At 54.1% G+C, this 23642-nt stretch overlaps 7 protein-coding genes across 7 annotated transcripts; 4 read left to right on the forward strand and 3 right to left on the reverse strand.

Moving 5' to 3' along the window:
* Positions 1-849: 849 nt before the first annotated feature.
* Z519_04734 (uncharacterized protein) lies at positions 850-3669 on the reverse strand (the record flags this gene model as incomplete). The annotated part of the gene is made up of 1 exon (XM_016762479.1): positions 850-3669. The coding sequence occupies one exon, from the start codon at positions 3667-3669 to the stop codon at positions 850-852; it is 2820 nt and encodes a 939-aa protein (XP_016621426.1).
* A 2242-nt stretch (positions 3670-5911) lies between these two features.
* Z519_04735 (uncharacterized protein) lies at positions 5912-8678 on the forward strand (the record flags this gene model as incomplete). The annotated part of the gene is made up of 2 exons (XM_016762480.1): positions 5912-7949; positions 7999-8678. 2 exons carry the CDS (start codon positions 5912-5914, stop codon positions 8676-8678), a joined length of 2718 nt encoding a protein of 905 aa, XP_016621427.1.
* Positions 8679-10386: 1708 nt separating this feature from the next.
* Z519_04736 (uncharacterized protein) lies at positions 10387-11307 on the forward strand (the record flags this gene model as incomplete). The annotated part of the gene is made up of 1 exon (XM_016762481.1): positions 10387-11307. The coding sequence occupies one exon, from the start codon at positions 10387-10389 to the stop codon at positions 11305-11307; it is 921 nt and encodes a 306-aa protein (XP_016621428.1).
* An 867-nt stretch (positions 11308-12174) lies between these two features.
* Positions 12175-15393, forward strand: Z519_04737 (uncharacterized protein; the record flags this gene model as incomplete). The annotated part of the gene is made up of 1 exon (XM_016762482.1): positions 12175-15393. One exon carries the CDS (start codon positions 12175-12177, stop codon positions 15391-15393), a length of 3219 nt encoding a protein of 1072 aa, XP_016621429.1.
* A 369-nt stretch (positions 15394-15762) lies between these two features.
* Z519_04738 (uncharacterized protein) lies at positions 15763-18513 on the reverse strand (the record flags this gene model as incomplete). The annotated part of the gene is made up of 3 exons (XM_016762483.1): positions 15763-17662; positions 17714-18431; positions 18486-18513. The coding sequence occupies 3 exons, from the start codon at positions 18511-18513 to the stop codon at positions 15763-15765; spliced, it is 2646 nt and encodes an 881-aa protein (XP_016621430.1).
* Positions 18514-19094: 581 nt separating this feature from the next.
* On the reverse strand, positions 19095-19931 carry Z519_04739 (uncharacterized protein; the record flags this gene model as incomplete). Its single annotated transcript, XM_016762484.1, has 2 exons — positions 19095-19769; positions 19836-19931. 2 exons carry the CDS (start codon positions 19929-19931, stop codon positions 19095-19097), a joined length of 771 nt encoding a protein of 256 aa, XP_016621431.1.
* A 495-nt stretch (positions 19932-20426) lies between these two features.
* On the forward strand, positions 20427-22087 carry Z519_04740 (uncharacterized protein; the record flags this gene model as incomplete). Its single annotated transcript, XM_016762485.1, has 2 exons — positions 20427-21999; positions 22053-22087. 2 exons carry the CDS (start codon positions 20427-20429, stop codon positions 22085-22087), a joined length of 1608 nt encoding a protein of 535 aa, XP_016621432.1.
* Positions 22088-23642: the final 1555 nt, after the last annotated feature.

Raw genomic sequence — 23642 nt, forward strand, 5'->3', positions numbered from 1 at the left:
AGAAACCTGTGCCGTTTGGACGGTGCAGAGTGTTCCTCTGCTCCTGGCGTTCACGTATCAAGGGATAGAACGAAATCACAAGGATTGTGCTCTTCAGCAGGTGAAAGACAGTACAGAACGTGAGAGCAGGTTGATAAGAGGGGAAGGAGAGGAGTCGTGGGGAAAACAGTTTTCCATATTGAGATAGTATGTGATGGGGGAAAAGGAGAGTCCAGGCATACCAGAGCGGCACTGGTAGGCTTTGGCGCGAGCATGCACGGCGAAGAAGACGATCCGTGCGCCTGCCTGGCTGAGAGGGCTAGAGCTTTGAGGCGAGGTGAGACAACGGCAGGACTTCTGGCCAGGAATACGAATAGGAAACAGAGAAAAGAGATATCCGATAGCTAGGAATGAGGGTCGAAATGATAAATTGATAGACCGGGGCGGATGTAGAGTTCAAGGAGACGATACTCTCGAGGGACGAAGAATTGGAGAGAGCAGGCGGCGCAATTGTGCCGTGGTTTGAGATGTCGTCCATTGTTGCTTCCTGCATAAAGAAAGTCATCTGGAGGGGTCTCCTACCTATGCAGATACTGCGTTGAGATGGAAAGACCAAGGGTAGTAACCCCGATGATAAATGGTGTTGAGTGTCCCAGGAGTGATATAGCGAGAGGAAGGAGGGAGGAGATGGAAGCAGGCTTTGGGTAGGGTAGATCACGTGGGAAATGCCAAGAATCATAAACTAAATCTCCGACGATGAGCCGAGCCAGTTCAGACTTCCGACCTCAATGAATTGAACGGTCACAATGTGGATTCTTGTCATCGATTCTGCTCTTCCTCCCTGCTGCTCGGGACGTATCCCTAAAATCCCTACGCCAGGGGTCGTGCCATCGGCCGGATGATGCCCTGCTTAATCAACACTCGCGGCTTCGTGCCATCCTGGAATGTCGTCTTTGTGGTCCATTCAGGCCCCAAGGGCAGACGAAGCGACCGTTCATACTGTTGTCGTGACTCGAATGGATGAGGGAGTTCGCTGGCCAAATACTTCCCGTTCTTCTTGACACGCTTCTCGTTGATAATGACCTTTTCCAGGCGGGCATCTTGTCGCTTCTCTTCCGCCACACCCTTCACCGTTGTCAAATACCGTCCTTTGACCCGCTTTTGAGCTTTCTTGCTGATGCCTTCTCCTGTCCAACTTCCCCACCCAGGAAGGCCGTCGTCAACGACTTGGTCCCCTTCTTCCTCCACGGTTTCTTTCTTTTCTCTGGCAAACTCCCGTTGAATTTCACCCGAACCTGCAAAGATGGCTTGTGCAAGTGCGGCTCTCTCATCCTGTTCATTCTCGGACTCGGACGGACTAGTATAGCCATCGAGGTGGCTCCGTGGCACCCGTGTTGTCTTCTTCAATGACTCTCCTTCTTTGTTGGCGAGTCGGGGCAAAAAATTCTGGCTTGACAGGTTGTTGTTTGTGTTGGAACTTCCTGTCCGCTTCGCACCCGGGCGCTTCAACGACCGAGTCGAGCTTCGGTCTAGTTTAATTCCAATTTCCAGCGAAGTGGCCGTTGGCGCATTGTCTTTCAATCCTTCTCTTTGATCTTGATCCCGTATATCTTCAAGCTCCGCCTCCGGCTCGGGCTCCTCGAACTCGCTCTTGGAAACACGAACTTGAGGCTTCACAGGAATATCTCCACCGGCCACTCCAAACTTTTGACGGCCCATCGGGGCGGCGTCCTCGAGATGCCCCTGACTCACCGATTCCACTTCGTCGCTGTGGAGACTGCGCCTTATCTTCCGGATTTCTTCTTCATTAACAGCTTTCCTTGCCGCCTCTGCCTTTCTCATGAATGCCATCGACCCCAGCCTTGTCTCGAAAGTATCAACTTCAACGCGCTCGACCTCATCGAGCCTAGTTTCTAGGTTTTCTCTCTCATCATCCGTCCCAGAGAAGCCTTCGAAATCAGAAGATTCTGAACCAGAGTCGTCCGAACCAGCACTGGCCTTGCCGTCAATCCGCCTGCGAAGTTCTTCGTCTCGCCTGGCAAGGTCCGCTACTCCATGCCTAGCCTCCTCATCCCAGGTAGCCCTTCCTGTAGCCTTGACAGTTTTGGCCCATTTACTCTCTCTGTGGCGGGCGCCCATCCGTTCTTCCGCTCGTCGACGCTCGTTCTGCTCTCTCTCTTCCTCCGAATCAATTAAGCCTTGCGCTGCCAGCAAGCTTCTATGCTCCTGACTAGCATTCTCGCGCTCTTTGCGGTGGATGCGACGATACGCCTTACTTTTGATCTTTTTGATCCGTCGTGCTCGGATTTCTTCGCGGAACATGAGATCCCGTGCCCGCCGCAACTCCGCCCTTCGGGCTTGAACTTCCGCCAGTGGCATCTTCTTCTCGTGCAGTTCCTCAAAGGCGCGTTCCTGGTCTTCCTGGGATCGACTGTCTCTCGACTGCATCCCACTTTCCATCATGATATTCCGGATCGCCGATTCGAGTGAAGTCATAGGCTCTGTAGTAGAGGTTGGCCCAAGTTGCTTATTGCTCAGCATGCCAGCTACTGCAGCATCAACAAGGGGGAATGAGAGGTGCTCGGCGCGTCGATTCTGCTTGACCGTCTCGATCCACTTGCCCAACTCCTTTTTGGTCTCCTCATATGCTGCAGAACGGTCAAGGCGATCCTGCTGCCTTTTTGCGAGTGGAGGTGCGAGTCTGCCCGGAATGCCACTTTTATAGGCTTCGTGACCCCTCCCGTCACTGTTCTGTAGGATTTTTAGAGACTGTCTCTGGTGGGGGTCTTTGACATATCGTAAAAGATCGGTAGATGGCATTTCCGTAGAGCCGAGACCGAATTGCGATGGCTTATTTGGCAAGCTTTGGAGATGTCGCCGTTCAACGACCGTCTGAGTTTTGCTACCGTTTGCCAGCCCTTCAACAAAGTTCAGGAGCCTTGAATGATCGCCTTCATCGTCTGAAATGGACAATTCAGATTCCGCATCACCTTCAGCGTGAGATATCTCGTCATCTGATTCTGTATCATCGTCGAGTTCTGAGTGGGAGGAATCGTCGCCGTCGCCAGCATCATTTGTGAGGTGCGTTCGATTTTTTGGGCGCCTTCTCGAGACTCCCACTTGTTCTTGATCGTCCATGTCCCAAGCTGTGGCTAAGTCCACGGCCTCATCCCCGAAGTCATCATCTGGCTCGTCATTGGTGTTCTTGTTTTCTTCACCAGTCTTCCCTTCGTCATCGAGCTCAAGAGACGCAGCACCGCCCCGATGGTTGGGCTCCGAGGATGTGGTAGCGCTTCCACGAAATGTAAAGTCTGCAAACCTCTCTTCATCACTTGCGCCAAAAGCCTCTTCGCTTTCAATATCACTATCCTCATCCTCCTCATTTACACCGAGATGCCACCGGTTGCCCTCGAGGTCCGAACCTTCCTCATCTTCTTCAACCTCGTTTCCTGCTGTTGTGGCAAGCTTCCTTCTCTTCGATGACCGCTCATCCACATCCACCCTGCTGCGTGAATCGTCGAACTCATCGTCGACCTGCCCGAGACGGTGTTGTCGAATTTTGAACTCATCAGGATGTTCACGCTCCGCAATCTCGAGTGCGTTCAGTCTGCGATTTCGGGCAGGCTTCTTCTTGGGGCCAGCATTCAACCTGCCGGTTTGCAGCGGTCTCCCGTGCGCTTGACGAGGCATAACGTTCTAGATAACGAAAGACTTTGGGCACCGGAACCGATGGCGCCCTCGATGTTGTGTGCGGAAAAATATGCTATTGTGCGGAGATAATAATTTTTTTGGCGGAGATAACTGACCTTGGCGACGGTCTGGAGAATCGTCTTTGATCATATGTAACCGAGTGTGGAATCCTGGTACAAATTAACGGAAGCTCGCAGCCAGCGAGGGTAAAGCGAGTTACAGTGACCGTTGAAGGGGCTGCTATGCCTTTGACTTTTGTCTATCTGTCTATAGAGAGAGGAGAATCGGAAAGTATCAAACATGAGTGAATATGGAGTCTTGAGGATTGTCCCGAGAAGGCCTAGTGTCCGGCGTGCGATATCATGTGACATGGGATTCTGCATTGAAAGGACCATCTCGACCTCTCGGCGCACAGAAAAGAGCCTCATAGTTGTAAGTATCCGCGGGGGAGGAAGCAGAGCAGAGGAGGGAATCAACATTGACACTAGTCTGGTAATTCGAAAAAGCCAACGACGTCCCAGACTCTTGTAGAGCGGTGTGTTTCCCGTCCTATCTGGATTCATCCTCGCTACCTGACTACGCAGGCGCAGGTTTTTCACAAGCATAGTCCATTTGACCGCTCACACCTTCTGGCTTGTCACGACGTTACTATGGTGCATGTTGTGGCAAGTCGGGATCCGTGGTCATGTCCCTTATATTATGTGGGCTGTATCTTCCTCGGCCTTGGGATAACAGAGGTTAACAGACCTCCAATAGCAGCGTGCGGTCGATTTCAACGGTCTCAAGGATCGGGGAACAAAGAGACACTCACCGTGGAAGAGGAGTGATCTTCCTTCCACATCCCAAGTTGTCCAGCTTAGCCGCCATCCACCCAAATTCCCCGAACCTGATGGGGTTTTTATTAGACGTGCCGACTGACCAACCTCGCGCCTCCTTTAAACCATTTGCTCAGAGATGTCTTCGGGAGTCCCGTCCGATCTTTTGCAAAGCCCTGACCGTTGGAGCGGGCCCGGAGGCATTCGAAGCGCTGAAAACTCGACTGCCACAGAGATCAAGAAACATTCGATCTAGCGGATAGACAGCTGCGACAACTTGGGGGGCGAATTGTACGCAACCACAATGAAACATCAGCCAGGAGCAGCACGTGAAATCCCAGCTTTCCCTCCTGTTTCTGGTCTGCTTGCATATGCCGCTTAGCGAAACGACACGAGGGCTAGTAGTAAAGTTGAGTAGTGGTGGAAGGTGGCTCAGACGTATGGTGGCAGTTCATCAAGATCCCCTTCTCTAAGCTGTTCCGTCATACTGTCCAGATGTGCGGTTGAACGGTCCATGGACAGCATCGCTGAGATAGCCAGTAAGGCCTGCTGCGCGACTGAGTTTGGCCTCGGGTTAGTTTGTCACTGTCTGGGACGGGGAGCCGCATTTGGGTCAGGATTTCCGCCTCTGATCCATTGTCGAACGGGACCCAACTCTCTCTTTCTGTGAAGGCCGATCATTCCCAGGCAAGGGATATACATGGTCGGAACTCGGCGGGCTGGGACGATGCAGATGTCAGGAAGAAAAAGAAGTGTTGATGATGTGAAGTGGCAGGGGGTTTGGGGAGTCCGCGCAAAACGCGCTAAGGGAGACGCGACAAATCGAGGGAGAAGCAGTAGCCAAAGCAGCCAATTCCCCCGCTCCACACTTGCCCGAGACGTGGTTCAATTTCAACTGCGCCCATTTCTATTTCCTGGCGGACAGCCGAGTGACCAGCTGCGCAAACCACCTGAACCAGTTTCCTCACAGGTTGCAACTTGTAACTGGCTCTGTACCCGACAACCCCAGCGACAAAGCGCCGACGCACCTTTGTCCAGTCTGAGTTCCTGCGAAAATCCCGTCCTGGTGGGCGCCGAGAAGTCTGCCAGCGTCGTCCCCGTGCTACACACTAGCCTCCCCGATCTTGCGGTTGAACGTCAACCTGGCAGCGCACTCATCACTCTACGTGCTGCCCTGACACTAGGTCGCATTGGCTGGGAGTGGATTTTCCGCCGAGCTGAGTCCATCATACCGTTCCGGTCGGAAGGGAAAAGCAGTGAGAAAAGCTACATAGTGAAGGGTCTCCTTTATCAGTAAACCAAGAAGGAAATCTCGCAGAACAGGTTGGATAGCGCTGCCTGCGCCCGATATGTCCTGACACACGGTCCACATACTTCTTCTCGACGAATTCACCTGGCTCGATTTATTCTACTATCTGTTGATAATCATGGCATCGGGCGGTATTCATTCAGGAGTCTATGCGCAACCCCCTCCGCCTTTCCCTCAGCACGGCCACTCCAATTCTATGAACACAGCTTTCCCCCAACAGCCTCCCCATATGGCGTCTTTTGAGCCCCAGTCGATCGCTTCCACACCAGCGCCGACTCCTCCACCTCCGAGACCGGCATCTCAGCACCAACAACAGCAAACCTTGTCGGCGCAGCAACAGATGGTGTATAGCATGAATGGGTCCGCGTCCATGTCAAATGGAGGCATGATGGCACCTCCTAATAACTTCGGTGGCTACTCGGAGGCAAATGCGTTCGCCCAACCTGACTATTATGCGAACGGGCTCAAGCCGCAGATTTACACGGCTGTCTATTCAAACGTGTCTGTTTTCGAAATGGAAGTCAACGGCATAGCTGTCATGCGACGCCGAGCTGACTCTTGGCTGAACGCGACCCAGATCCTGAAGGTAGCGGGAGTCGACAAGGGGAAAAGAACCAAAGTGCTCGAAAAAGAAATCACCGGCGAGCATGAGAAAGTCCAAGGTGGATATGGAAAGTATCAGGGCACGTGGGTCAATTACCAGCGCGGTCGCGAGTTTTGCAGACAATACGGGGTCGAGCAGCTGCTCCTGCCGCTATTGGAGCACGATATCACACCTGACGGTATGTCGGGGGTCTCCCAAGGCGTCGAAACGCCAACAAAGGAGCAAGCAATGGCGGCCCAGAGAAAGAGAATGTATGGTGGTGACGGCCGACCAGCTGGACAGCCGACCGGAGGCACCTTTTTCAAAAGCATGTCCACCACTGCGGCAAATGCCATTCATGCCTTGAACAGAACACGGCTCGACTCTCCGAACATGGACGGACGACGCTCCATTGGACCGAGAAAACAATCTCAATCATTCAGTTACAGTCAGGACGCTGTGTACGCTAGCCAGCAGAGTATGCCCAGCATGACGAGTCAAGATAGCTTCGGCACAAATGGCGGAATCATGAGTCAAGGTGCTAGCTTTGTGGAATTTCCCCCGGCAGATTCGCAAGAGCCACCGCGCAAGCGCATTCGACCTTCACCGCAGTCGTCTTTCCTTTATGAGGGTGCAATAGACCTCAGTATGCAGGACAGCCTCCCCACAGAGCCGAACGTCTCATTCTTTTCTCAACACAGTCAGGCTTTCATCGGCGCTGATCCGCTCCCTTATGGTCTGGAACCACTTCCTCACCCCTCTGGCCTGCTGGAGGAGCAAAAGATGGAGCTTCTACTTGACCTTTTCATCGACCCTTCCCGCACCGACTTTGACGATCATCCGGCTTTTCTGCGACTCAGCGGTGATGAATTTGAAGTACCAATTGACGGCTCATCCAACACTGCTCTACACTGGGCGGCCACGTTGGGTCGAATCGCTCTAGTTCGAAAGTTGTTGGAGAAAGGATTCAACATGCGGCGAGCAAACAGCGGCGGTGAGACCGCGCTGATCGCTGCATGCAAAGCGAGGAATAATCTCGATCAGAATTCTTTCCCAGCTCTCCTCGAGCTCCTTGGTCCCAGCATCGAGGTCAGAGATGGACGTGGCCGGACAATGCTTCATCACATCGCTGTCGCCTCTGCAATAAAGGGTAGGGCTGCAGTGGGAAAGTACTACCTCGAGTCTTTGCTGGAGTATGTTATTCGACAAGGCACTTCATCAAAACCAACCGTGCAGCCTGACATGACGGGCGGAGTTAACAGTCAGAGTCAATCAAGTCCTATGACACTGGCGAAATTCATGTCAGAGATTGTCAATGCTCAAGATAAAACAGGAGATACAGCTTTGAACCTGGCAGCAAGAACCAGCACGACTACCATCATTGATCAACTGCTCGAGGTCGGTGCAGATCCCCACATCAGCAACCGCGGCGGTTTGTCCCCGGCAGATTTTGGGGTCGGCGGCGGACACGTCAATATATTTGACCAAACTCTTCCGGCATTCGAACAGCCTTCAATGGCGAATGGATCCACACAGAAATCCTTCGAAGAGGCTCAAGAAGGACTCATGACCTGTAAGTAAATGCTTTTCAACGAGTGGTCTGTGGGTGCTAATGGCGGCAGCGATACGAGAAGTGCTGTCCCAGTGCGAGGCCGACTTTGCAGCCGAGATGAAAGAAAGGAAGGAAATTCTGGACAAGACCAACGCAGCATTAAAGGAGTCCGGTATTTCGCTTGCTGACGAGCGGCGACGGCTGGAAGAGACTCGAGCCAAAGTGCGAGAAAAGGACGAGCTAGAGCAGAAAATCAGCAATTTACGGCGAGCGGCGGCCAAACTTCGCGGGGAGCTGAGCGAAACGAACCCGCTAAACACAATACAAGACAACGTCAAGGTGGGAGAAGCAGACAGAGGGCTTGATCTTGAGGGACAGCTCCCGCTAGTGGCGCAATTCTTCCCTGATGGCGAGGTAGACGCCAGCATGATGGCATTGAACCAGGAGCAACTCCACCTCTTGGGAAGTCTGGAAAGAGCGGAGGTAGTGTCGGGGCGTGTGCAGGTGTATCAGCGACACAACCAACACTTGGAGCAGATGGCCAAGACGCTCCGAGCTCGCAGTGTGGAGCTGGAAGGGCGGTACAAGAAGATTGTGAGCCTGTGCACGGGCGCGGATGAAGATAAGGTTGATGAGCTGCTGGATGGTCTAGTGCAGGCCGTCATTAGCGAACAGAAGGAGATGAGCAACAACTCGCAGCTAGGACGAGTTAGGGACTTTTTGAGGATGGTGCAAGGGTCCAAGGACTAGATCATGTGTCGGGCAATGAGGTGATTGACGAGATCAGATGGGCACACGAGGTGAGTTGGATCAAGCCCAAGCATGGATATGTATGTTTCGACTGGTCACGGGTGTCAAAATGCTCATCTTATTGACATTGCCACTGATCTGTGTGACCAATTACGTGAATGCATTGCGCAATCTGTCGAGGCTGGGGGCAGTTGGCAAACAAAGTCCACCGAATTGATCCAATCGATGGATACCTGTGGAATGTCTACTGGATACTTGTTCGATGTTAATGTGCTACTTTTGTACATAGTACCTCGTCACGCGCGCAAACAGAGAGAAATCAAAGCCGCCAGCCTCGTTGGCAATAGTACCAAGCTCATGGCGATGCCAGCCTTTCCTGCGCGCGGTTAACTATGAATAACACGGCGAGACGGCGTGGCCAACTTATGAAGTTTGTCAGTTTCCCATTTCTCATTGCCATGGACGGTTGGTTGGTCCAGAATCGCCGAAATGCAGGCCTCGAAACAGGTTGCTGGAGGTTGGACGAGACGAAGAGGAAAACAAAGTCGGACGCTGGCAGCGAATGAATCAAGGAGGTCATTTAGGGAGAGCGCCAAGGGGCCAATGGACAACGGCTACCAGGTAAGCATGGCCATACTCCGTACAGTGGCGCCGTTTCACGATGCCGAGTCCGATCCTGTAACGATAGGCGGGGACGCCACGACGCCTCCTTTTTCCCTTCCGCCCCGCCCGCGCCCCGCCCGGCACGCGTCTTGGCCAATGACTTTGGCATATCAGGCTCCTCCCCCTGCCCCTGCCTCTGGTTCGCTGCACGCCATTGTGTCGAATGTGCCGGGGGTGAACAGCCCTTTGCGAGACATCCCTTCTCCTGGACCAAGAGGACCATTCTTTTCGGGTGCACACCGACATCAGTGGCACCAGGACAATTGCAACGCCAAGTTCAACCACCATTGTGTGCTCCACAGGAGCTTGTATCTCGACCTGCCCCTCCCTCTCCTTCTGCTTGGCTCGCCAGGTATAGAACCATGTTCAGCGACTCGCTCTAGCTTCGCACCGTGCAACCTCTGTTGCGACATCCCACTTTCGCGTGTCGTGGGTATGTACTGATTGTTTCATACCAGAATCCACTTCTTTCTCGACCGTCCAGGACCGTCCTCAGTGCAGTCCCTTCAAGTCTCCTCTCCTTGCCCCCTAGTAGGTAGGTCGGTGGTGCTCCGTACTGAGTACGGTGTACCGACCACCCTGGCTCTACCTATGACCTCCTGTGCCATACCTAGGTAGGAAGGTTGGGCAAATGGTCATGGTCACCCACGGACCCAAGGCCTCCATTCCAGTCAACCGACATGTGTCACTCACCCTTGGCCGAGGGAGTTCCCCTACAGTAAACGTTTTATATTGATCCCGGCCCTCCACTTTCGTCGTCACACTCCTCAGACCACTCTTTTGCACAGGCCAGCAACAACTCTCCCTTTGCTCCTGTCCCTCGCTCGTTCTTTTCCATCCTTTTCAACAACCTCCATGCTCGTGGGCAGGTTCCTTCCCTCTTACCTCTGAGCATTCCCGTTCTTTACTGGCAGTCGCTGGCCGTGCCTACATTCCTTTCCCAACAAGCTGTGCTTGGTCTCATCATCACCGGTCTCGACGACCACTTTAGACACTTCCAACGACCCCTCACAGTCACTACTAAAAACCAGCATAACAACCAAAAATGCATTTGACAACCATTGTGGCCTCAGCTTTGTTGCTGTTGGCTGAGGCGGACATCATTTCGGCCAAAGCCGTTTTGCATCTGCCCAACGCGATCAGAAGGAGAAATACCTGGGAGGGGATGGAGAGAGATGCCGACAGAATCTTCCGACGAGACCCGCAGTCCTCGACCGGCTCACTCTCAGTGGCCGCACCAACGACAGCATTGAACGAAACAATTGCGACGGCTTGCGTCAATGCTCTCAAAACACTCAGCTCGGTCGAGAACGCAGCTGGCCTCGCCGCGTGCTACAACATCTTGCAATACGACAGCAAACAAGGTGCCTTTGAGGCCGACCTCCGACTCTATCAGATGTTTCAGCCAACAGGCAACTTCGAAAATGTGCCTGTCAACGACATCATGATCAGCTTGACGTATCCCACCAGCACCACGTTCCAGTCGTTGACCAAGCGGAGGAAGCGAGATGTCGAGGCGCGACAAAACAGCATGGCCGAGGTGCAACAATACACCCTCTTTGGCACGTTTGAGAAGAGCCTGAACCTTGCCATGTTGAACGACACTCAAATCATGTCGCTGATGCTGCCGGACATCAAGCTGAACGCGGCCAACTCTCAAATGCCCATCATGGCCAATGTCAGCGCGGCCGACGGGGCATGGTTCGTGATTGGGCAATTCAAGGACGAATTCAAAGGGGGGCTCGTCGGCCCAACCGTTGCCGCCGCAGCAATCACCGCTGCTGTTCCTTTCGTCTTGCCCGGGACGAGCCTAGGCATTTTCCCCACGGGGTTGATTGTCACCTGTGCCTGGACATTCTTGTTCTTTCTGGCATATGGACTGGGCACCATTGGCCGGATCCAATATAGAAGTGTGTATAGAAAGAGAAAGGCGGCTCAGGCCGGTCGAACTGGCAAGAGGATATAGACAAAAAGAAAAGCCATTTGAGTGAAGATGATTTTTTTGGCTTCAGCAACCGACCGAGATGGGAGGGCCCGAAGAGATAAGCAGATTTTGATACTTCTTGTGAGATACCCTCGTTTTACTGTGGATGTGTGAATAGCGATTTTGGATTTGTACCAACAACAGCAGCCGTTGAGATCTATCTGAGCATGTTTCTTGTCCGGGCAGAAGAGAGGGATTACAGAATTTTATACGAGTGAAACGAAATGAATTCAATTGCACGTGAGTGCAAACACGGAGGATCTTTTTTCCACTTTGCCCCGCTTCTTCTGTGCTCTTGTTTTGTCTTTCCACCAGAGAGACAAGGCGAAGTTGGCCTCCACCTCATTCGCCACGAGGCTCCTTTTGCTCCAGCTCAGGTCCTCTCTTTGCCTTTGCCATCTGTCACAGTGTTCAGAGGATGCTGCCGTCGAAGCCTCTTAAAGGAGAGTTGCTTTCTTTCCCCAACAGGTTTGTACAGCCCAGACCGAGAGCCTTGGAATTACTTTTCCTGTCGCGAAATCCACAAGAGAAAATAGGAAGAAAATTCCATTTTAGTGCCTTGATAAATCCCCGAAGCGATTGGGGAGTATTTTACTCAGTACGCAGGCTGGGTGGCGTTGTACTTGTGCAATTTTCTACTTGCGGATCCTGAGATCGAACTCACCATCAGGACCAAGAGACAAGTTTGGACTCCCGCGAGGGGCCTTCGATCTGGCCCAGACGCAGAAGTCTAGCAGCCAATCTGCGACAAGAACCTTCGCACCTATCCCATCACGGGAAATACGCGGCAGATCGTGAGTAGAAGACAGGCAACGAGCTGCAATGGAGCACCTCTGTCCTTACCCCAAGATGGGAACTTCATTCCTGGAAATTCTGCAGGACCCATTGACTCGCAAATTGCTGGGCTTTGACGCCATACACGCCGAACCTATACCCTTCATTGGCGGGGTGACGTCGCGGATCAAGTTTTTGCTCAACGATGCCATGCAGCAGCTCTCATTCCTCAAGATCGGGTATACCGCCCTCGAGGCATTCTTGCAAGCCAACTGTACGGGACCACCCTTGGAGTTCAACACGGAAGAAGTCATTTTTCCACAGGCATACCGAGCTGAAAACTTCGAATCCTTGAAAGGAGCTCTGTTTGAGTATCTTTCCGCCGATGGATCTCGCCCGTACCCATTGACACCACACATCGAGCTCTTCTGGCTCGCCAAAGTCATCTTGTCGAATCCCACGCTGGCTGAGGCTGGATTCAATGGCCGACGGGCACGTTTCCGAGTCAACTTCTGGCATCAGAAGCTCCTTTCGGAGGAATCTCCCTCTCTTCGGGACATCATCCACTTAGACGCCGAGGTTCTCGAACGCCAACTCACTTCTCGTTTAGCCTTTGGCGGCGCAGCTGCCGAAGAACATTTTGTTGAGTTCCTCATCGAGCGAGCGGTGGTCCGCACGCACTACGGTGACGATGCATTGGCACGGGCGGACCTCGCCAAAGCCGCAACGACGCGACAGTTTCAATTTTTGCTGACCGGTGCGCTGGGCAAAAGGACCAAGTTTCAGGACAGGGATATCAGTCAACTCGTCGTTCTGGCCAGAAGTCGAGACCGTGAACCCGAGCCTTATAGCAATCGCAAGGGCGGTAAAGTCGAGGGTGTGAAATCCAGCGAGGCTATTGCAGAGGGTGGTGACCGTCATGAACCTGTTTCTATAGGTGACAGCCCTGCTGCGACCAAACCTGAGAGCCTCCCTCTCAACGACGACACCCTCCTCGAACGCATCCAATTCCATTCTACCACCCCAGCGGCACCGGTGTCAGAAGACACCATGACACACATTGCACCCTCTGGCTCAACAACCATCCCACCGCAACTGGCATCTCTCAATCCGGCCAACCAGCCGCTGCTCTTCCCCACGGACAGCATCATCCTTCTTGCCACCGCGAGCAGCATCACCAACACCTCTCCGGACGACGGCCTGGTGAGGGAAGAGACCTTGCCCTACGCCACTCGAGTCCTGGAAGGAGGATCGTCCAATTGGCAAGTCTACACTCAAGCCCTTCTTGTCAGGAGTAGGATAGAAGGCTACCGAGCCCGGACCGCCGAGAGAGGATTGTTACAGTTGCAGGCGCTAGTTGATCAAGTCATTGTTGAAACGACAACGCCGGACTCAAACTCTTCCCCATCATCAGAAACCAAGAACCTATCACCAACGTCCGTTATAAAATCAAATGCAGCCCAGTCGACAACATCAAGTACAACGACATTCCTGCCTAAACCGAACTCTTCCGAGTCCGCCTCCGTGGCGGAACGTCTAAAATACATCTACCAACTCTCCCCCCCGCTGCGGTGGGAGCTCGAAGCCGAACTCGCTCAGCGCTGGACGCAGATGGGCGGCCTCAAGACGGCCCTGGACATTTACTACCGTCTACAGATGTACGCGGAGGTGGCATTGTGTCTTGCGGCGACGGACCAGGAGGGCAAGGCTGTGGAGTTGCTGAAAGATTTGCTGTTTGCGCCGGATGGTGCTGCAGATATTATAGACAAGGAGCGACTTCGCTCTCCCCCACCAGCAGACGCCCCTCGCCTGCTTTGCATATTAGGCGACATCACCGGTGAAGCCTCGTACTATTCTCTCGCCTGGTCCGTCTCTTCGAACCGGTACGCCCGCGCACAGCGCTCACTTGGCCGGCACTACACCAAGAAGCGCGAGTTCCGGCGCGCTGTAGAGGCGTACACTCTGGCGCTGAATATCTCCCGCCTCGACCGAGGCAGCTGGTTCGCGTTGGGGTGTCTGCAACTGGAACTGGCGGAGTGGATGCCCGCGGTTGAGAGCTTCACGCGATGTGTACAGTTGGACGACAAGGACGCGGAGAGCTGGTCGAACCTGGCCGTTGCGCTGTTGAGATTGCCCGCACCTGTGGCCGGGACAGTGGATGTGCCCGACCAAACAGACCGTGAGTCTGCTGCTGCGACGGCGCCTGCCGGTGGTGGCGGGATGCACGACAGCAAAGTACCAACAACCGCCGACACGGCGGATTCTACTCTTCCTTCGACACATCCCCCGGACCCGTACCGGCACCTGCGCGACGCCCTCCGGGCCCTGCGCCGCGCCGCCACCCTGAAACGCGACGACGCGCGCATCTGGGACAACTACCTCACTGTCGCGGCGAGCATACCACCGTCGGCAAACACGCCGTGGGGGGAAGTCATCCAGGCGATGGGCCGTGTGGTGGAGCTGCGAGGCAAGAAGGAAGGAGAGAACTGTATAGATTTGAAGATCTTGGCTGTTCTGACCGACTATGTCACAGAGACTTGGACGTATCCTTCAACGGAGACGGAAGAGGACAACGGAGCCGGGCAGGGCCAAATGAAGGGCGTTGGTGGTGACGAGGAAGCAGGTACCGCGAAGGTGGCTGGGCCGGAGGAAATGCAAACGGAGGAAATACAGAACGGCCATGGCTATGACCAGGCTGAGAAGGAGAAGGAGAAGGATGGAGCGCCGACGTCGACACCAACAACAGACGCCGGCGCCACTACAACACTCTCATCGACGACGACATCGCCAATGACAACGACAACGGGGGGCAGACTCCCGTACATCCCGCGCTCCTTCCTCCATCTAATCGACACGTTGATAGGCCCTCTCGCGACCTCCTCGCCGACACTGTTGACCCTTCTCTCCCGCATCTCAATGTGGCGCCGGCGTCCATCCTCCGCTCTCCTCTGGGCCGAGAAATCATGGCGCGCGTTCCTCTCGTCAACGTCCCTCTCCTCCGTCTCCTTCTCCGGCGGGGAGGACTTTAACAATTTGTCGCGCGACCGGTGGCACGAGGTCGTGGACAAGACGCTGTGGCTCATGGCACGCTACCGCGCCTTGGGGTCCATGCAGCGCGAGCGCACCGGGGGGATTGTCGAGCAGAAATGGCGGTTCAAGGCGCGCAGCGCGGCGAGAAGGGTGTTGGGTCGCGCCAGGGAGTGGGAGGAACGAGGGGACGAAGCGTGGGGGAGGTTAAAAGCTGCGGCTGAAGATGTCGATCGTGTTGATGACGGTGATGTTGAGGCTGTGTGAGAAGGAGAGAGAGGCAAGGGACAACAAAGGATTGACAAAAACGCATGATTCATTAGAAGTGATGCGCCATGAACATGACATGGCATGGCATGACGATCTTCAGCCTTGGGCCACCCTAACCTAGCCAGGCACCATCCGTGCGGCTACCTATCAGGCTGTTGAAGCGCTTGTGTTTTGGCACAAAAGCCGTCCCAAGCCCACCCACAACCGGTTTCCAGTTTGTGCGCACACAATATGCATATGCACCCAGCTTTACCATTCCAACCATGCCTGCGACGCGCCGAAGAGAATCCGAACAATCACACAGACTTCCTGATTCCCAAAGCCCACTGTTCCGGCCACGGGCTTCAGGCATCTCCTCCGTCGGTGTCAAGTGTATACACTCTGCAGAGAGCCACCACAATTAGCAATGCCCAGACGAAAACTTCTGGATAAGGAGAAATACGCATCGAGGGTGAGGGATAATAAAGCGTGCCCCGTATTATACTGCTTCGCCTCGCTCCACCGGAAAAAACTCACCTCCGTGTAAGCATTAACTTGTAGGCCCCTCTCCGCCATCTCCTCCTCGCACAAGAAATCCAGGGGCATCCAAACGAGATGTCCTCTAATCTTGTCCAGTTCCTTCCTTACAAGCTCAACCGGCATATGGGGATCGTGCAAATGGCCCTGTTTGATTGTCTTGCGCGGTGCAAAGTCGTCGTAATCCTTCCATGATTTGATATGGTTGTCCGGATCCGCGCGGAATAGGTATCGATAGACGTCAGTGTTGATGGTGGCTTGGGTTGTCCATTTCTCCCAGAGAGCATCGGACAAGGGGTCGGCGACAAACTCCCACTCCTCCCCAGAGTATTCTTCGTTCATGCATACGGTGGGTGGCTGGGCGTTCGGGTCCTTGGAGGCGTCAACGGATTGCGCTTCGACCAGTCCCAAATGTTCGCGCCAGAGATGGCGGCGTAGTGAGGCGGCGTGGTAGCCTGCTTGGTAAGGCTTGCCGTCCATGGTCGATTCAAGGACTTTGGTGTCGGTCATGACGATGGAGAGTTCCGAGTCATGCGACCCCAAAAGGGAGCGATCATTAATGTTGCTCGATCCGCAAATCACTGTCTTGTCGTCCGCAATCAGCAATTTTGCATGGATGTAGAGTTCCTCTTGCACAAAGTTGTCCTTCTCGGCCTCAGGTTCGCCTTCCCATGCTTCTTCACTGACAAGCCCGCCACGAGCCATGGCGTCCTCGGCTATTGATTCGGCCGAAGTGACGGGGTCCTTGACATCGAGTTTCTTACGCGCAGCCTCAAATTGACGCTTCCGGTCGATGATGGCGTGTTGTTCATCTTCACTGACCTGGGCCCCCGTACCGCGGGATTCCTTCTCGGTCTTTTCGCCTTCATACCCATGAATGCCGCTGGCCATAATCTCTTCGGCTTCGGCACGTTGCAGCTGTTGATAGGACACTCCGGATTCCTTCTCTTGTTGAATGAGTGACGGGGTCTTGTCGATGCGGTCATATGCGCGCAGGTTGAAGACGAATATGTACTTGGACGGGTCCACGCCGGCGGCTTTGATCTGCCCAAAGATAGAGTGCTCACCTCGATTGATGCTCTTGTACTGATAGTCCATGATTGCTCGGGTACCGACGGCAGCATCGCTACGAAGATCGCCTGCAAAGCCTGGGATGGCAGGGATGAGAATGATGACCCTGAATTTGCGGTTTTCCTTCGCGGCGCGGACGCAGGCATTGACGATTGCACGGCCGACTCTGTTGTGGATGGGCGACTGATGCTCGCCAGTAGCCGTGATGAAGAATTGGTTTTCAATATAGACGTAGTGTTGGGCACTCTCAATCACTTCTGCATACGCGGTTTGAATGCTGTGATCAAGCAGGATGCCACTGCTCCAGTCGTCACTGCTGCGAACGACCTGGGCGTGGACACTGCCAACATTCTGAAGGCCCTTGCCCTCGAGCGGGCTGAGAGGATGTTCAATGTACTTGCCCACGGGGTGTTTTGGTCTCTGGATCGCAATGAGGTCTTCGTCGGGATTGGAGCCATCGGCCCTAGCTCGAGTGGTCATACACAGATAGTCGACACCCTCATCTCGCTTGTATTTGTCTCGTTTGACAAAGTTCCATCGGAGCACAAAATGTTCGGCGATGTCTAGTACAGACTCACCAATTACAGCCATTGCTACGTCATGCCATGGCATTCGGCCATAGTCGGTCTTATTGAGTTCGTTGTTCGACCAGTCCTCCACCGTGTGGAAGTCCATGATCCTGTGCACGTTCAATCAGTTCGGGCTGGTCAAAGATTCCGTGATACTTTACCGGTTATTATTGAAGTCTTGTCCTGGGAAGATTTCATTGACTACTCCTGAAGGGTGAACGTCAGCCAGGAGATGCTGGCGGACATCCCACCTCCCATAGCAAAGGTCCAAGCCTCCGACGAAGGCGAGGTGATAATCAATAACAATAAATTTCTCATGGTGAGCCCAGTAAAAGGTCATGTCGCCAAGGTTCTCAAAGACGTTGTGATCGGGATGGCGCAGGACGTGGATATTCCCGTGGCCGGGGCTGCCCTCGGGGCACAGAGCTCGCAAGGCATGCTTGGTATGGGCGGAATTGCAGGTCAAGGCTTGCTGCACCTCCTTGTAGACAATCACGTAGACTTGGACGCCACGCTCGGCGGCGCGCTTGATGGTTTGGTCCAGACGCCATTCCTGGTTGAAAAAGGGCGGGCGGCGCAAGAAGAGTTCGGGCGACAGCCACCAGTCGGCAATGTAAATAGTCTCTTTGGCATTTTCAAGGCCAACCGAGACGGCCCAGAAGTAGTCGCGACCGTCGACATACCACTTGATGCGGTTGTTGTCGCGCTCGGGAAAGTAGGACTCAAAACGGTGAGACTGGCAAATGGCGGTCCTCTTGCGGTCCGTCTCTTGTTCATGGGCCTCGTCATGACGATGGTTCTTGTTGACGAGGTTTTTGAGTTTGCCAATCTTGTGCTTGAAATGAATAGCCTCAATTTTGGCATCGTGCAGCTTGGTATCTAAAGGGGGATCATCATCTGCCTGTCCGGCATGAATGGTTGACTAAGGCTGACCTTTGAGCTTGTCACGGAGAGCTTGCATGCTGTTGATTGCTATTAGCCCTTTCCAGGTTCACTGAAGGGGAGTGAGGCAGCGCGATTCGGGGCCCGGCGTATTTGTCGAGGAGGGGGCGTGCCGGGAGCAATGCGGTCAAGAATGAAATATCGGCTCAACCGAACGGAAGCAATGGAACGATGGGAGAAGGAAGAAGAGACAGAGACTGCAGACGAGAAAACTCTCGACAGATGAGATGTGGAAATATACTTTTCGGACGTGGTCGACCCAATTGCCCAGCTTTCGCAGGTCAAGCCATATTATTACTGGTAGTAACGGTTGTTGTCAACTTTGTCGGAATGTTCAGCTGGCACCACCACCCACTACGTCATTCCGCCTGTTCACCTATTTCCCCTCCTACACCACCAGCCACTGTCACCGGCTGCCACCCACTGGCCCGCCCTGGCGCCACTGCCATCACCCGTGTCGCTGGCTACATCCCGCGTGCAGCTCTAGAGGTAGGTCTCCACGTCTGCCCCGAGATCAATGCCGCAAACAAAACCCGCCGGCTCCCCGCGGCGGTGATGGTGCTGAAAAGAATCGACATCCTCGTCCCTGAAAAATGCTTGTTACATCCATCCAAATGACCCGTCAAATTCCCAGACCACATCTCCGCGATATCCAAGCCGAATCTCCTCAAAGCTCGGCACCATGCCCCGCTCGTAGAATTGCACCAGCTTGTCCATGTCCTCCTCGTCCATGGCGTTGAACTCCTCGGCGCTCCATTTGTCACAGACCTCGCTCATCCAGCTCATCCTCCTGCTGATGTCGCGCGTGCTTTTGCCCGGTGCTGCTTTCCGGAGCATTCTCCTCAGCTGTCCAACCTTCTTAATGCTGTCTCCCGTGCCCTTGGGTAGCATGTCGCCAATCTGTCGCCGGAGAGCCGCCGCCATCCTAGGCCCATTCCCGTTGGTAGATACCATGATCTGGAGAGGACCGTCGCGGTGGACGCTGCCAAAGTAGAAATCGCATTCCGGAGGGACATCGGCGATATTGGCGGGCACTTTCATTGTCTGACAGTATTTCCATATCCGCGTGGATGCCTCCGGGTCGTCGATCGCGCTGAGGACCATGGCCACTTTCTTTTCAGGCTCGAGGTCGAGAGGGAGGAAAACTCGGTCGACATGTTTGACCTGCTTTTGGTCGACCCGATATGCCACCTCTTCATTCAGGCCCCCACGCGGGCACACAACCGTTACTTTGGCGTCGGCATTGAGTAAGTTGACGATCCGGCCGGCAGCGACCTAAAGACGCCGTGCGAGTTAGTGCTGTGTGTTACAGTCTCCCAAGACATTGCCCGCGGAACATACCTCACCACCACCGATCACGAGAACTTCCTTGCCTTTGATCTGCCATGCGACAATCAGGGAGCCTCCGCTCTGGATCTCTGGGAATTTGGAAGGCATGGTGGGCGCATAGTGATATAGTCAACACATGCCATCGAGGCACTCGCCGGAGGATGTTGTGTCCGGCTGATTTCAGACTGGATGATGAGGAATCGAATGAGGGAGACAATAGGAAAATCTGTCTGACAGCGACACAACTCGGCAAATACCCTGGAGTGGGGGATTTTGTGATGGTCTGGCCGCAACTTTTCCTTCTTCCACTGCGCTGTCACGTGCTCAATACGAGGAGCGTCATGATTGGTTGGCTTGATCTTCACTCACAAAAAAAGTCACTTCCTCCTCGACTCTTGCTTTGCTTCTGGTTAACACACTGGCCCTTGTCAACCGTTGTGTAACACCCCTAAACAATGAAAGAACCCAAGGACCAAACTTGCCTGAAGGGGATGACATTGAGTTGAGTCGAGAAGCTACACTACTTGGGGCCGAAGTTGTTAGCCTCTTCCTTTTCACGTTGTTTTCATTCTACTCAACCTCATACCCGTTGGGAACGACAAAATGCGAGGCGTCCAAGTCTTCTCCGGAAGGTCTCATCCGGCGCTTGTCGAGTCTATCTGCGAAAGACTGGGCTCTTCGCCCGCCAAATGCGAATTGGGCAACTTCGCAAACGGAGAAATCAGCGTCCAGATAGGCGTCTCCGTTAGAAACGAAGATGTCTTCATCGTGCAGAGTGGAAGCCCTCGCATCAACGACAGTGTCATGGAAATGCTCATCATGATTGCTGCATGCAAGGGCGGCTCAGCAAAGTCCATCACCGCCGTCATTCCCTACTTTCCCTACTCTCGCCAATCCAAGAAGAAGAGCCATCGAGGCGCCATCACTGCGAAAATGCTGGCCAACCTCATGGTGGTAGCAGGAGTGGACCACGTCATCACTGTGGACCTTCATGCCTCGCAGATGCAAGGGTTCTTTGGCAAGCCTGTCGACAACCTATTTGCCGAACCGATTATTGCTCGGTGGATCAAGGGCAACGTTCCCCGCTGGCACGATGCAGTCGTGGTGAGCAAGAATGTGGGCGGCACCAAACGAGTCACCTCACTCGCCGATGCCCTGAAGCTCAGCTTCGCCCTTGTATCCACCGACAAAGATCGTTCCAGACATTCACACCACCACAACGGTTTAGCGGACAGCACCGTATTCTTCGATGCCATTGAGCCACAGTCCATCCGCTATCGCGACAACCTGCTGGATGGGGACGACGCCGACGATGCCGACAGCGAATCCGAAAAGTCACACAACAGGGGGCTTCCGCACCGTGCGAGGGCCAGGGTTCCCCTACTGAATGGTGTCAACCGCTCCGGCGTTGGCAGGCCCAAGGCAGTCACCATTGCGTCAAGCCCCCTGGTCCAGGCGGCAAGGGTGGAGTCTCCCTCCCCTGCTGCGTCGCCCGACCCGTCCCCCCGAATTGAGGCAGTTCCCAGCGCACGTCGACCCTCCGAATACGAAGCTAGCGAAGCACACAACGATCAGCGGGCACGCGATGTAGTCGTGGGTCGGCTGATTCAAGGGCACTTGGTGGACGAAGACCATCCCTCTTCGGCAATGTCAAGCATGTCAGCTTCCCTTGCCAATTTTATGGGCGAGCGATCTCTGCAAGACGGGCCAGATCCCCCCACCAACGACCCCATGACTTCTTCCTTTGTATCCAATGCCTCGTCTTTTCAACCTGAACATGCGCTTGGTGGGACATTTGACGCAGCCGCAACGTCGGATGAGGAAGAGGAGGGCATCAAGAATCCCGACCTGGAACACACCATCACCTTGGTAGGAAATGTCAAGGACAAGACAGTGCTCATGATGGACGACATCGTCGATCGGTCTGGTTCGTGGATTGCGGCCGCCGAAACCTGTGTCAAGATCGGCCATGCCAGAAAGGTGTACTGTATCGCAGTCCATGGACTATTTGGCGAAAACTCCCTGGAGGAGTTGGAAGCATGCGACTACATTGACTATATCGTCGTGACCAATACGTTTCCCCTAGCGCCTGAGCGGATCCGTGCCTCGAAGAAACTGATAATGATCGACCTCTCGAATCTCCTGGCAGAAGCCATCCGACGCAATCACCACGGAGGTAAGTGCAGACGCCCAGCCTGAGAAACCCCGGCTGATTCGAACATTTTGCAGAGGATATGTCGGCGCTGTTTCAGTTGAATGCATGAAGGTCTTGTCGATTGACTCCCTCCCGCAGCCAGAAACCTTAATCAAAGCTCCCTGCCACACCGCCGCTTGTCATTTACGCGAATAAGTGTCATGAATCCTTGATGTGGCCTCATCGAAGAACGACATGGCCCATCGCTTTCCACGATCTATGAGCGCTTCAGAACACGTAATGCTAACATTCGGTACTACTGCTGTCCCCGTAAGGCAGGAACAACATGTCTCTTCATTATGAGCTCACGAGTATGCCTCGACAGCGCCCACCAGGAGCCTGAAATCTCATCGGCACGCTCCCGACATTGACAACGCCATCATGCAGCCCGTCAGCCAGGATGTCCTGTTGTGTTACGACAACTTTCGGATTTTTTTCACGCCACCTTCGTTTCGAGCACGGAGTTGCCAACAACCCGGGAAGGGACGGTGCTCCTTTCTTTTTCGGTTCCTCCAATCACTGCTACCTCCTAGGTGACGCAAGGCGAAAGACAGCTTCAACCTACGAAGCGTTTTCTTTCGACGACACGGGACCGACATGGCAGAATCATCCGGATCTACCTCCAATTCTCGGTGCGGCTGCACCCAGGGATACATGACAGCTTCAGTCCGTCTTTTGGTTTTCCTTTCATCCGACAACAGGAGGGTCAAAATCGCGGGACACGTCGAAGTGGAGACTGTTCACAACTACAACTGCGACAGGAGCCAAATTGTATTACCATGAAACATTATTAGAGGGCAATTTTCCTTTTTATTTCACCCACTACATACGACGCCCTGTGGTGTAGAGCTTGAGGAGTGGAGAGCTGAACCAGACGGAAGCGCACGCAATCTCGAGACAAAATGCTTCTCTTTTGCCCACTGAGAATCAGGGCACGCGTTCTGTCGCAGCTGCGGGGCTTGCCTAGGGACTAGCTAGCGCATCTTCGAGAGCGAGTCGTCAGCCGGGACCAACTAATTGGGAAGGGAACGGATCCGGTTTGGGGGAGTGTTGTGGGCGAACTCAGTGAAATCTGTCGCTTGCCATTCTTTGGGGGGGTCGCAAGGGGCCCGCAAAAATCCAACTACAGGGCCTGCAAGGGTTAGATCTGGAAATCGCTCGGTAAAAGATCGACACTACACCTCGTTAAAAGACGATCGGACTACACCGCGAGAACCACTAGACCGGCGTCGCTAGGCAATACTGTCCCGGGAATTGTGGCTTGTCTTTCGCCTCACACTTCAACATTGCGTAGCTTGGTTCATCCGGAAAGCTCTAGGCGTCGCCCGCCGCTCTAAAAGGCTCTCCGATCGAGGGCGAAACAGCTGAGACTCCGGACCGTCAGGCAAAAGCCACTTGGTTACATCCGCTCCCCGTGAAGACTGGAGCATGGACTATCGAACCTTGCAGGGGCCTGGGCCGGCCCACAGATCCAACCCTCGGTCAGGATAGTCGCAAGTTCATCCCACGCCGGTTCGACTATGGCATGACTCCCTCAAGCTGTCCCTTTCCTCGGAAGCTTGTCTAACCACAAGAGCGGCAGGTCATCCTGCACGCTCTCAGGCTCATGGGAAACTCTAATTTTG

Source organism: Cladophialophora bantiana (genome assembly GCF_000835475.1).
Source record: "Cladophialophora bantiana CBS 173.52 unplaced genomic scaffold supercont1.6, whole genome shotgun sequence".
NCBI classification, from domain to species: domain Eukaryota; kingdom Fungi; phylum Ascomycota; class Eurotiomycetes; order Chaetothyriales; family Herpotrichiellaceae; genus Cladophialophora; species Cladophialophora bantiana.